The sequence below is a fragment of the Poromitra crassiceps genome, assembly GCF_964638095.1.
Source record: "Poromitra crassiceps genome assembly, chromosome: 23".
In the NCBI taxonomy this organism is placed as follows: domain Eukaryota; kingdom Metazoa; phylum Chordata; class Actinopteri; order Beryciformes; family Melamphaidae; genus Poromitra; species Poromitra crassiceps.
The window spans coordinates 18,840,065-18,853,478 of NC_139639.1; the positions used below are offsets into that span (position 1 = coordinate 18,840,065).

Sequence of the window (13,414 nt, forward strand, 5' to 3'; positions counted from 1 at the left end):
TTTTTGGTAACATGCCTTGATGGGGCAAATCGCTACAACGTGTGGGAGACAGACTACGACGAGAAACACACCACCTACGACCCTTTTTCTTATGCTAGTGGCTCCTGTCAACAGCCAGGGGCCTCCTCCACATGCCACGATGCATTTCACTAGAAAAAGAATGCCTGGAAGACTTGAAAAGAGATGGTACTTATATATACAGAGTTGCATCCACCTGTGTTTTATGAGTGTGTGAGTGTGCATATGCATGCACACACGCATGCATATGCACGTGTGTATGTGCCTGTGTGCGTGTAGAGGTGTTGGTTTTTTTTTAACACTGAAACAGTGTTAATGTTAGGTGGTTTTTAATCCCCTATAGTCTCTGCACAGCCCGTCGTAGTCAAAACAAGGCTTCCACAGGTAAGGAACAACATCAAAGCAGGAAGTGTAACTTCATTGGGACCCTGAGAATGGGCACTGGGATCTCTTCTGCCTCTGTCAAAAAAAAACTGGAAACCTACAGAGAGCCAAAGTCACGTCCACTTCCGCTTTAGGCATTTCACCAGAGATTTCATCCGCCATTCTTTTTTCCAGATATTTCTTAAAATGCTTATAAAAATACTTTTACTTTCTCAAACCAAGCAATTCAGCTATATTTGTAATCACAAGAGACCATAGAACATTTCACTTGGACTAAAACTTAAAAAACAACACATATTTAAAAACAATTAATCAGCATTTTTTCTTTTTAAGTTTCAAGTGAAATGTTCTTTGGTCTCTCCTGATTCTAAATATAGTTGACTCACTTGGTTTGACCAAGCAGACCTATTTTGATAGACATTTATGTATTTATGCATTTATATCTATAAGGATTGATCTATGCCTAAATGCGTATGCCTAAACCGGAAGTGGGCGTGACTTTGGATCTCTATATGATTTGTGTGTGTGTATGTGTGTGTCTGCACGTGCGTGCATGTGCGACTCGCAAAATTCCACCTCATGAATGTGGAGGCAAAGTGTGCCACCCATTTTACCGCCCGCTGCTATTCCTCTGCCGAGTTCTGCCGTGATCGATTTCAGCAGCCTCGCTGAAAACGTTACAAAATGAGGAAATTTTCACAGAAAATCATTCAAAACACTCCTGGTTTGTGAGATCCCAAAGTTATCAGTAGCTATCTAGGGTGTTTGTTAAATACTTGTGCTCTGTAGAACGTTTGAAAAGAAGCAGCATACAAACAATAGGCTTAGACTTAGCTGAGATCGACTATGGTTGAGGTCACTGTGTGCCGTAAATGTACAGTAGATTTCCAAGCAACGCCGGGAAATAAGATATCATTAATATGCACGTGTGTGTGTCCATCCATATGATGTAGGCATCCGCGTTGATGTCGCCAAGTATATCCGCCGGGTCATAGTTCGCAGCCTATTCCCATCTATCAGCGTCAACACTGACACAAACTGCATGGCCAGTCCAGTGATACTACCTGCCCCCTCCACCGCGTGTATCACACCACAACAAGACATATTGCCTCCAGCTTTTGAACCATCGGCACCATCCGTTGCTACTTGCTAGAGAGTTACCGATTCCAAATGGACCCAGCTAACAGAAAAAAGGAGAAAAGTGTGTGTCCCTCCACTGTCGCTGCATGCGCTAAACAAACACGTGCCACCTGTCTTTTTTGCCACAATCTACCTCTGACTCTAACTGCATATGAAGGTGACGCATATCAATTTTACAAACAAACAAACAAAAGAAAAGAATGGAAAAACAAACTGCATTATTAAATTATGTGAAACAATACGAATCCCCCTTCCCTCCCGACGACGAAAAATCTTTTGGATGATGACCCCAATTATTATTTTTTAATTCCTTCCGTTTTCTTCTTTTCTCTAGAGACAACATACAGATAAGATAGAAGAGGTTAGGATAGATATAATAAGCCCTTACAATATGTAAAGGTCTCCAGCGAATGGGATCTCCCCCACAGAGGGCTGTGGGAAAGGTGGGTGAGGAGAAGTGAGGGATGGGGCAGAGGATGGGTTAACGCCTGACGGAGCGGGGGGGGCCGTCGTCTATGCGCTAGGGGTGGGGTTGTTGTGTGTGTTGGTGGAGCCATTGCTGCCCTGGATGGTGAGGTTGATGTCGTCCATCCTCTCCTTCTCTTCCTCCTTCACCTCGTCTCTAAGCTCCTCCTTCTCCTTGAGGGGGTGGGCCTCCACCGCGTCTAGGGAGGCCGCGGGCGCGTAGCGGCCTATCCGGTGCTCCTGCAGGGCCGGGCCCCACGTGGGGTCTGGTTGGCACGAGTGCTTCAACCGCTGAGAGAGAGAGAGGGAGAGAAGAGGTGAGAGAGAGGGGGAGAGAGAGAGAGGGACAGAGGAGGTGAGAGAGAGAGGGAGAGAGGAGGTGAGAGAGGGAGAGAGAGAGAGAGGGAGAGAGGGGGAGAGAGAGAGAGGGAGAGAGGGGGAGAGAGAGAGAGGGAGAGCAGGAGAGAAGAGGTGAGAGAGAGGGGGAGAGAGGGGGAGAGAGAGAGAGGGAGAGAGAGAGAGGGAGAGCAGGAGAGAAGAGGTGAGAGAGAGAGGGAGAGCGGGAGGGAAGAGGTGAGAGAGAAATAGCATGTTAGCATGGGTTCTGTCGTCTTGAAATTGATGGGTTTTTTGACTGTGTTTTTGTTAGATGCCTGAAATAGAGTAATAAAAGTGGTGTTCATTTGTGCAGATAATCTTGCTGAACACAACATTCTAAGTATCAGACACTTTTTAAACACAGGCTTGTGGCACTCTATATGGTGGGAAACATATTGCCACAGCAGTTGGCATACTCTACATTCTTTCATACAAGTCCGACAAGTCTGAATGTTCTTTCATTTACAAAGTGAAAATCATAGTATTTCCATGAGGGCTGCACAAAACTTTCATCGTCATCGCGATATGAACTGCGCATTAAACACATTGCAGCGATTGCCTGTAACGCAATGAATAGTAACAAAAATCATCTTATTTACACGAGCCATGCATTCACACTCAGCATGCGATCGTTTTGTCTTGTGTTGTAAATCCAGCACACATCTTTCCCTTGCAGCGGTTAGCTCCGCCCCTCCCCCAAAGCCCAAACATGCTGCGTGTACTTTCAGCTCCGACCCTCCGCCAAAGCCCAAACACGCTGTGCGAAGTTTCAGCTTGAGTCGGAGGCAGAGAGGCATGCTTGTTGTGGGCATAGGCTATTCAATGTTTGGGGTCTATGTTAGCAGTATTAAAGCAGAAAGACATAGGAACTGTATAGCTAATACGCACATGGCAGATTTTCCTCATATCGTGCAGGCTTATTCCATGGGGAGCTTGTGAAATTGCAATGAGCAAGCCGTCTCATTTGTACAGAAAAATAAAATGTAGCTAATATCGATCATTTTTCTGGCCCATATGTATTGTCACGTTTTTGTACTGCGATATATTGAATTTCTGTACCTCTCTGAAGGTCGCTCCTGGGGACTTGGAGATCTTGTAGAGGGCGTAGACAGGTATGCAGATCACGGAGGACATGGCCATGAGAAAGCCAATAAACAGGGACCAGCCGGGGTACACGTAATCATTGTAGGTGATGGGCTTGTACTGGATCACCGTGAAGATCAGGATGAACTACGGGGACAGAGAGAGAGAGAGAGAGAGAGAGAGAGAGGGGGAGAGAGAGAGAGAGAGAGAGAGAGAGAGAGAGGTAACTAAAATTGATATGCAATGGGCCAAGAAACGGCATCTGAGAAGAGTTTCAGTTCACAGAGGAAATGGAGAATGGCTAAAAAGAAAAAAGTTTAAATGAGAAGATGAATCAAATGAAATTGTGTTTCATGAAATTTCGCTGTTAAAATTGAAATGCTGGTGTAAACTAGTCACTTTCAACCATCATTTATTTGCTCTGATTCGATTTGATTGGTTTGGTTTGATTGGTCTCAATATTGCTTAGCCGCCTCAACACTCAATGTTGTGCTCAGTGTGGCCACTGGCCCCAGCATACTAACCGTAAAGACGTTCAATGCTGACTGCGGCTTTTTCTATTTTTCTTTCTTCTTCTACTTTTTCCCAAATAAACTGCTGTTGTTTTTGCTTCCGTAAACATAAAACACATCACTTCCTGTACAGCAGAGGATTCCCCCCCGGGAAAGAGGAGGCCCTCATAGGTGTTCAGAACAGCAACGGTAAAAGCTTTCATGAACTAGGTCACTATTGTGTCATATCAGTCGGTGATAGAATGTAGCAAAATGGACACTGTTGTGGATTATGACTTTAAAAAGATGATGCCAGAAAGCATCGCTCGACCAAACAACAGTAAAGTCTAGTCATGGTTATGTAGTTGCCCTTGAGATCGGGGCATTAGCCTCTGAAATCTGACCAGTAATCCGCAACAATGTGTTTCTTGGTTGGCCCAGGAGCTTAATGGTCTAATACGCCTGCTTGGGAAATAGCATTGATCGCGGCTGCATGTGTTCATTTGCCAGTCAGAAAAACTTGTTTATAAAAAAAACTGTTTCTATTGGGAACAAAGCAATGGAGGCCAAACTGATTAGTATATCCACTTACAGAGATAATGACAGGAGAGATGAATCTCCAGCAGACTTTGAAGAAGAGAGGAGGAGGGAAGCCCAGCATCATCTCAACATCTCTAAAGTAGTTCCTGTGGCCTGCAACAACAAAAACAACTCTGTTACTATCAAGTATCAAGTTTTGCACATTTTAACTTTGGGGGAAATCGGGGTCCTTCTCTACACACACACACACACACACACACACACACACACACACACACACACACACACACACACACACACACACACACACACACACACACACACACACACACACACACACACACACACACACACACACACACACACACACACACACACACACACACACACACACACACACACACACACACACACACACACACACACACACACACACACACACACACACACACACACACACACACACACACACACACACACACACACACACACACACACACACACACACACACACACACACACACACACACACACACACACACCATATTCTAAGTAATGCCCTTCTTACCGTAAACATACATGACGCAGATGCACATGATGCAGGAGATGATGACCAGAGAGAAACTAGCAGCATAGTTGTCCATCAGTAACAACCAATAGATTCCTGCCTAAACACAGATAGCATACAAGGCAATGAGTCAATGCTACTGTACATCTCCATAACAGAGAGAAAAGTGACATTAGTGTTCAAAGATGTATTTATGTGTGATGGGGCTTACCCGTGTCGTAAGTGGCACTCCCAGTAGGAATCCGACTACAGCCACTCCCAGCGTGACGACAGTCTTGTGTTTCATGATCCAGTCTGTACCAATCTCATCAACGATGGCCGTTACAAGTGTTTCCAGCAAACAGAACTGCAAGTACAGCAAACAACATACGGTCAAAATGGCATAATGTGAGGAAAAGATTTCGATTTGGACTTGAGTGCTACATGTGTGGCAAATACCACAAGTTCAAACTAGACATTTACACAGGATGCGTGTGTTCCCCTGCGCCTCCGTTTCCCAGCCTCACCTGAGTCCCCAGTCCCAGAAGGATGAGCATGAAGAAGAAGAGCAGAGACCAGAGTGGTGAGATGGGGAGCAGAGTGAGGGCTTCTGGGTAGGCGACAAAGGCCAGCCCCGGGCCGTGGTCGGCCACCTCGGACACCGGCACGTTCAGGTGGTGGGCCATGAACCCCAGGATGGAGAAGATGACGAAGCCAGCGTAGACGCTGGTCGCACAGTTAGTGATGCTGATGATGATGCTGTCCCTGTACATAAGAAAGAGAGAGAAAAAACAATTGTACATTGATTAAACTGTTTCCTTTGTTGTGCTATCCTACATTTTGTTTTAAGGTATAGCATTAGGGCTTTCATTCAAAATGAGGCTTTAGGTGGCTTTGTACATTTACAACTGCAGGTTGATTGGAAATCTAGACCCTGCAGGGCCTGCAGGGTCTACAGTACTAAATATTCCATGTTATTAGTGAAACATAGTCCCCTGGCAATTTCAAGGTTGTATGACTGTGTCATATGCTTTAGATAAGGTGTTAAAAGAAGTGGACCAGAACTGTCAGCTTGGGGCATGTGAGTCACGTTTGCCTTCGCACAGTGACACCAACATCAGAATATATCCGAGTCAGTTTAACTTTGGTGTAGTAGCGTGTTCATATTAATGGTTCATATACATATCCTCATGTATGGAAGTGTTTTTCAATTGTGTCTTGATAATAAGTTACACTTTGTTTGAAGAGCCATTCCTTGCGTAGCTCTGTCTGCCGCACTACACAGACTGTGCTTCTGCGTTTCAGCCACTTGGGGGGGTCAGAGGAGGGCGGAGGCCGTCTCCACTGGGACAGCGCCGCAGGAGAGAAGCTGATTAGGGCTCTGCTGTACAGCTGCATGCAGGGATAGCACAACCTCAAGCTCCTCAGAGGAACAAATGATATCTCAGCCCCAGAACTTATCTCTGTCCCTCCTCCTCTCCTCCCTTATCACACATTTCCCCCCATCACTTCCTCAGCCTTCTCTTTTCAGCCCCATCCCCCTCTCCTCCTCCTCTGCTCACTTTCTCCATCACTCCCTCAGTCTTCACTTCTCAGCCCCTCTCCTCCTCCTCCTCTGCTCATTTTCTCCATCACTCCCTCAGTCTTCTCTTCTCAGCCCCCTCTCCTCCTCCTCCTCCTCTGCTCACTTTCTCCATCACTCCCTCAGTCTTCTCTTCTCAGCCCCCTCTCCTCCTCCTCCTCCTCTGCTCACTTTCTCCATCACTCCCTCAGTCTTCTCTTCTCAGCCCCCCTCTCCTCCTCCTCCTCTGCTCACTTTCTCCATCACTCCCTCAGTCTTCTCTTCTCAGCCCCCTCTCCTCCTCCTCCTCCTCTGCTCACTTTCTCCATCACTCCCTCAGTCTTCTCTTCTCAGCCCCCCTCTCCTCCTCCTCCTCTGCTCACTTTCTCCATCACTCCCTCAGTCTTCTCTTCTCAGCCCCCCTCTCCTCCTCCTCCTCTGCTCACTTTCTCCATCACTCCCTCAGTCTTCTCTTCTCAGCCCCCCTCTCCTCCTCCTCCTCTGCTCACTTTCTCCATCACTCCCTCAGTCTTCTCTTCTCAGCCCCCCTCTCCTCCTCCTCCTCTGCTCACTTTCTCCATCACTCCCTCAGTCTTCTCTTCTCAGCCCCCTCTCCTCCTCCTCCTCCTCTGCTCACTTTCTCCATCACTCCCTCAGTCTTCTCTTCTCAGCCCCCCTCTCCTCCTCCTCCTCTGCTCACTTTCTCCATCACTCCCTCAGTCTTCTCTTCTCAGCCCCTCTCCTCCTCCTCCTCTGCTCACTTTCTCCATCACTCCCTCAGTCTTCTCTTCTCAGCCCCCCTCTCCTCCTCCTCTTCTGCTCACTTTCTCCATCACTCTCTCAGCTGTCTTCCTGAATCAACAACGTATCCTCTCTTCCTTCTCTCCGGCTGTCTCTTCCCTCTCTCCTGCAGTTTCATCGCCCCCGGCAAGCATGTCACATATCCTCGATCTTCTGTCCACTCCTGCCGTGCACAGTAGACCCTTCTACTCCCTTTTCAGCCCTCTCCCTCTCTCCCTCTCGGGTCGAGCCCCTCTGAGCGGCCCGCCGCGGCTGCAGGGATGCGTTATCCTGCTCACCCCTTTGTGCCAGGCCTGCCATGGTAATCTCTGCTGACACAGTACAGCCACGCAACACATTCCATTCATTCGGCTCCATTCACTGCAAGCAACTGCAAGGCAGTGTATATTTCTGTGTCTGTGTGTGTGTGTCTGTGTGTGTGTGTGTGTGTGTGTGTGTGTGTGTGTGTGTGTGTGTGTGTGTGTGTGTGTGTGTGTGTGTGTCTGCATGCGCGCACCTACATGTGTAACATGAGCAAATGCACAGACTCTGATTATGATGTCATATTCACACAGGCTGATACAGACGGGCACTTTTTGTTAATAGTGCAGCATGAGATGAGGGAAGTGTGGCCAAACCCTATGAGACGTTCTCTATATTTGGCCACAATGAAATATTCTACATTTCCTCAGACTGCACCTGTAAGCATGCTTGAAGCACAGTAGATTTGACAGACAACTGGTTGAAAGTTATCATTGCCATGCTCATTGCCCCCTTCTTTTGAGGCTTTTGGCAGATATTTTAATTTGACGCATAGCTTTGTTTTTTTGGTTATTCATAGTCCAACCTGTAACAGTTGTTGTGGAACTTGTTATAGGAAGCCATGGTAATGAGACCTCCCCAGGCACAACCCAGAGAGTAGAAGATCTGTGATGCAGCATCTCCCCATACCTAGAAATACACAAACACACAAATAGTCAAAAGTAGGAAGACGAATGAAGTAGAGTAGAAAGAGCGTGCCTATTTTTCCCTCCATGACGCCATGCTAGCAGTTTCTTTTGTTTACATTTAGAATTGTGTTGTATTCATCTCTCCGTCTATGTGTTTGTAGGTTAATACCTTGGCATCGAGGACCTTCTGCCACTGGGGGGTCAGGTAGTACTTGATGCCGTTGATAGCTCCATCCAGGGTGATGCCTCGGATGAACAGGATGGTCAAAACCACATAGGGGAATGTGGCTGTGAAGTACACCACCTGGACACACGCACACATGCACACGCGCGCACACACACACATACACCAGTTAGACAGCTGTGCATCATAAACTCTTTTGTACCTGATGCACTTCAAAGTTGCACTAGTTTAGGGCATTTTAGGGCCTCCTCCTCCGTCAGAGTATTGGCTATCATTCCTCAGTCTAAGCGTTGTCAGTTCTTGTGTCTCCTAGTAAACCATATCAAGTGTGCTCTGAAACACCTTCAGTCCTCACATGAAAATGCTGTCATTCTTCCTGCATTACTGTTTCACTCCTCACACATCAGTACACAAGACGTCGTCACTCGTCAGTCCTCAGTCATCAGTCCTCACTCGTCAGTAGGGATGTCACAATATATCGTCCCACAATATATCGCGATATCAAAACGTGACAATATGTATCGTTGAGATTAAATCTCTTATCGCGAGAAAAAGAAGCTGAACATGGTGGCACTGATCTGCATCTGATTGCATGTTCGCTCTCCTTTTCATTGCTTTGTTTGAACAGACGAGGGACGTTACAGACACGGAGGATGAAAATGGTGAAATTACTCAAATTAGCATGGAGGATGCCCCCTCAACTTACAAATTTAAAATATTGTTAAAATATCGTATCGTATCGTTATCGTGAACCCAATATCGTGTATCGTATCGTATCGTGAACTGAGTATATCGTGACACCCCTACTTGTCAGTCATCAGTCCTCACTCGTCAGTCATCACTCATCACTCCTCACCTGACTGATTTACACACTGGTTGACATGTGTGTGTGTGTGTGTGTGTGTGTGTGTGTGTGAGAGAGAGAGAGAGAGAGAGAGAGAGAGAGAGAGAGTGTGTGTGTGTGTGAGAGAGAGAGAGACAGAGAGAGTGTGTGTGTGTGTGTGTGTGTGTGTGTGTGTGTGTGTGTGTGTGAGAGAGAGAGAGAGAGAGACACACACACACACACACACACACACACACACACACAGACAGACAGACAGACAGACAGACAGACAGACAGACCTTGCCAGAGGACTTGACCCCCCTGATGAGACAGAGGAAGACGACCACCCAGGATATCGCCAGGCAGCCCAGGAGGGGAAGACGCACCTCTCCGAAGTTACCAATGTCATCTGAGATGTTCAACACATAGTGTCTGAGAGAGAGACAGAGAGAGAGTCAAGTCAAGTCAAGTTTATTTATATAGCCCTAATTCACAAGCATGTCCCAGAGGGCTTCACAGAAAATATGTCTAGCTAATTCTACCTGACACAACAGTAGCTAATTACAGTAGTAATGATAACACATTGAACAATTGATAGAGAAATATAGAAAATATAGAAATATAGGATAGAGCGGAGGAGAGAGCAGGATAAGGGAGGGAGAGCAGAGGGGATGTGAGAGAGGAGAGAGCAGGAAAGTGATGAGGTGGGGAGGGAATGTTGGGGAATATAGGAGGTGGGGAAAGAGCAGGGGAAGGGGGAAAGAGGAGAGAGCAGGAGAGGGGAGGGAGAGTGGGGGAATGTGGGGGAGGAGAGAGCAGGGAGAGGGAGGAGGTGGGGAGAGAATGGGAAATGTGGGGGAGGAGAGAACAGAGAAGGAGAGGTGGGGAAGGAGCAGGGGAAGGGGGAAAGAAAGAGAATGGGTGCCATGCTTTAAAATTGGATGGATGCCATGCTTTAGAATAGTGGGGGGGGGGGGGGGGGGTTCGGGAAGGGGAGGAGATGGGGAGGGAGAGCAGTAGTAGTAGTAGTAGTAGTTTATTTAACACAATGTAAAATCCACATAAAAAAGCTTCAAATGAAGACAGTTTACATACATTAACACATGCCGAGGATTAAGTACACAATAAAGCCAAAGGCTTATTTCCATTGTGATCCTCTAGGGGTGCGGGGCTTGGGGAAGGGGGATAGGGGGGTGATGCCAAGACTGGCAGGGGGGAGTATGAGAGAGTATAAGGAGAGAACAGGGAAAGGAGGGCTAGCTGACACAACAGTAGCAAATGACAGTAGTAATAATAACATATCGAACAATCATATGATAGAGAAATATAGAAAATATGGAAATATAGTATAGAATGGGTGCCACACTTTAGGGTAGAATGGGTGCCATGCTTTAGAATAGTGGCAGAATAGTGGGGGAGCAGAGATCAGGAAAGGGAGGAGGTGTCGAGGGTGCAGGGGAGGGAGAGCAGGGGGAATGTGAGAGAGGAGAGAGCAGGAAGTGGCAGGGAATGGGGAGTGTTGGGGAGGAGAGGAGGAGGGGAAGGAGCAGAGGAAGGGAGAAAGAGGAGAGAGCAAAAGAAGGGAGGGGGAGAGCGGGGGGGATGTGGGGGAGGAGAGAGCATGGAAAGGGAAGAGGTGGGGAGGGAATGGGAAATGTGGGGGAGGAGAGAACAGGGAGGGAGAGGTTGGGAAGGAGCAGGGGAAGGGGGAAAGAGAAAGAGAATGGGTGCCATGCTTTAGAATAGAATGGATGCCATGCTTTAGAACAGTGGGGGGGGGGTGGAGTTCAGGAAGGGGAGGAGGTGGGAGGGAGAGCAGGGGGAGTATGAGAGAGAGTATGTGGAGAGAACAGGGAAAGGAGGGGATGCCATGCTTTAGAGTAGAATGAGTGGCATGCTTTAGAGTGTGAGAAAGGAGAGAGCAGGAAAAGGGGGGAGAAAATCAGACAATCTGTCTACTCTAGACATTAACCAGAACTAACTAGGACACAGGGAATCTAGCTAATCTACAGCCTAGTCTGGCCTCTCCTATTCTACTCTAGTCTGATTTTAGCCTGAACACTATAACAGGTCTACAGTCTATAGTTAGGCTGTAGCTAATCTATCTAGAGAGAGACAAAGAGAGAGAGAGACAGAGAGATGGAATACAAGGAGATGTGATACAAAAGTTGAGAAGAAAGGTTGTATCTCCTGTCATGGATGATACACTGTGATACACAAGACACTTTTACCCTTTATTACCTCGATACTTTTATATACCATTATCTTTATTACCTAACTTATTGTCTTGTCTAAACGCATAGGGGATTGCTTCAAAAACTTGTTTTGTTCTTAAAACTTGTTTTGTGACAATGACAAATAAAGTTCATTCATTCATTCATTCATTCATTCATTCATAGCTCCAAATGCTCTACTTTTCTGTAAAGACGATGGATTTTAAAGTTTTCAAAGTGTCACAAAAAAATTACAACATCTGTATGGGCTTGCTTCACACTTTCACAAACCCACTGCTTTAGGGACAATCAGAGCCTATATATACGTCCAGCACTTCAGGCTATAGAAGGGCTGTTGTTCTGATGTGTGCTGCACCCTGCACCAGGCCCATATTTCAAGGCTACACTACAACTTGACTGGAGGAACAATGGCTTATTTCAGCAGACAGAAGACGGCAAAACAAGTACCTCTTTATAAAGGGCAGAGCAGCCCTGACCTCTAAACACAAACTAACAAGACAAGTGTCACAGCTGCTTACTCACAAGAGGGAATCATGAATGTGACATGACCCCGGAGGGGTTTGTTTTGTTCTATATGATATTCCCGGTTTTATTTTTGGGAAGTGAGTGCAGCAAACACATGATAGATCCCAAAGGATTGCACAGTGAAGGAGCGATGGCAAATGGAGAGGGACAATATGTGAGGAAAGCTCCCAAACTGTCTTGGCTCTGAAGTCGTTTGGCTATTTTAAATGAGACATTGCACTTAATGACTATTTATATGAATGCAATATTCTGGATAAAGTTTTATCCCGCACAGGCTATATGCATCTTCACATGCAGCTCATCATTATCCCCGCATGAATGAATAGAACTTGGTGAATTTAAAACTGAACAGCATGCAAAAATACAAGTAAAAAGTTGGAAAGGTGAAAAGGGTCACCTAGTTTATGGTGGTACATCAGGATTTAATTTGGGTGTTTTATAATCAGGATTAGAGCTTATTCTGAGTATTCAAAACTGGATATTGGTGTGCATTGCACTCTATCTAAATGCTAAATTAATTGAAACAACAATAATAAGTATCACAAAATAACCAGGACTGTACAATGGACTAGCTTGTGGTATGTGACACTGACCCCCCCCCCCCCCCCCCCCCCCCCACACACACACCTGAGGCCAGTGGATAAGCGGTTAGCCAGGATTAGTCAAACAAACATGCCCCCTGACTCGCCCTTGTAATCCACAATGGTATTTACCAACCAAAAACAAGATCATTACAAACGCTGAATTACTGTACGTGACCTGCTGGACATACCAAGATCTGATGGTGCATGACTGGAGGGTGAACCCATAGCACACGTTCCCCTGTTAGCTTGCATTCTGCACTTATCTCTGCTTCTTTGACACATTATGAATACATCTTATTAGTTAGTTCCGGCTGAGCAATTTGATTTGACAAAAGGCATTCCAGCCGTGATGATACATTTTCACTATAAGATCACGGGCGCTTCACTCTTGTGTATATCACTCCGCTAATCTAATAGTCAAAACGATGCAAGATGCAGTCACGGAACTTTACAGGTTTGTATTTGACATCAAAATGACAGAGTTCAAAAATGTGAGTGATCCGACAGTGGGGGGGGAGGGCCAGGGGGTTAAAGTGGGGGGAGGCCCACAGGGGGCCTGGGGGCCTCCCCCCACTTTAACCTCCTGGCCCACAGGAGGTTAAAGTGGGGGGGAGGCCCACAGGGGGCCTGGGGGCCTCCCCCCACTTTAACCTCCTGGCCCACAGGAGGCCTCCCCCCCACTTTAACCTCCTGGCCCACAGGGGGCCTCCCCCTGACTTTAACCTCC

At 46.7% G+C, this 13,414-nt stretch overlaps 1 protein-coding gene across 1 annotated transcript in view; it reads right to left on the reverse strand.

The window, feature by feature from the left end:
- Positions 1–2,055: 2,055 nt before the first annotated feature.
- slc6a9 (solute carrier family 6 member 9) overlaps positions 2,056–13,414 on the reverse strand; it is a gene marked incomplete at both ends in the record, with an annotated part of 67,777 nt that continues 56,418 nt past the window's right edge. Inside the window, 9 exons of the mRNA XM_083658796.1 lie at positions 2,056–2,298; positions 3,445–3,615; positions 4,552–4,652; positions 5,068–5,167; positions 5,279–5,413; positions 5,574–5,811; positions 8,235–8,338; positions 8,507–8,641; positions 9,644–9,776. Of these exons, the coding sequence (XP_083514922.1) occupies positions 2,056–2,298; positions 3,445–3,615; positions 4,552–4,652; positions 5,068–5,167; positions 5,279–5,413; positions 5,574–5,811; positions 8,235–8,338; positions 8,507–8,641; positions 9,644–9,776 (1,360 nt within the window). The remainder of the gene's footprint in view (positions 2,299–3,444; positions 3,616–4,551; positions 4,653–5,067; positions 5,168–5,278; positions 5,414–5,573; positions 5,812–8,234; positions 8,339–8,506; positions 8,642–9,643; positions 9,777–13,414) is intronic.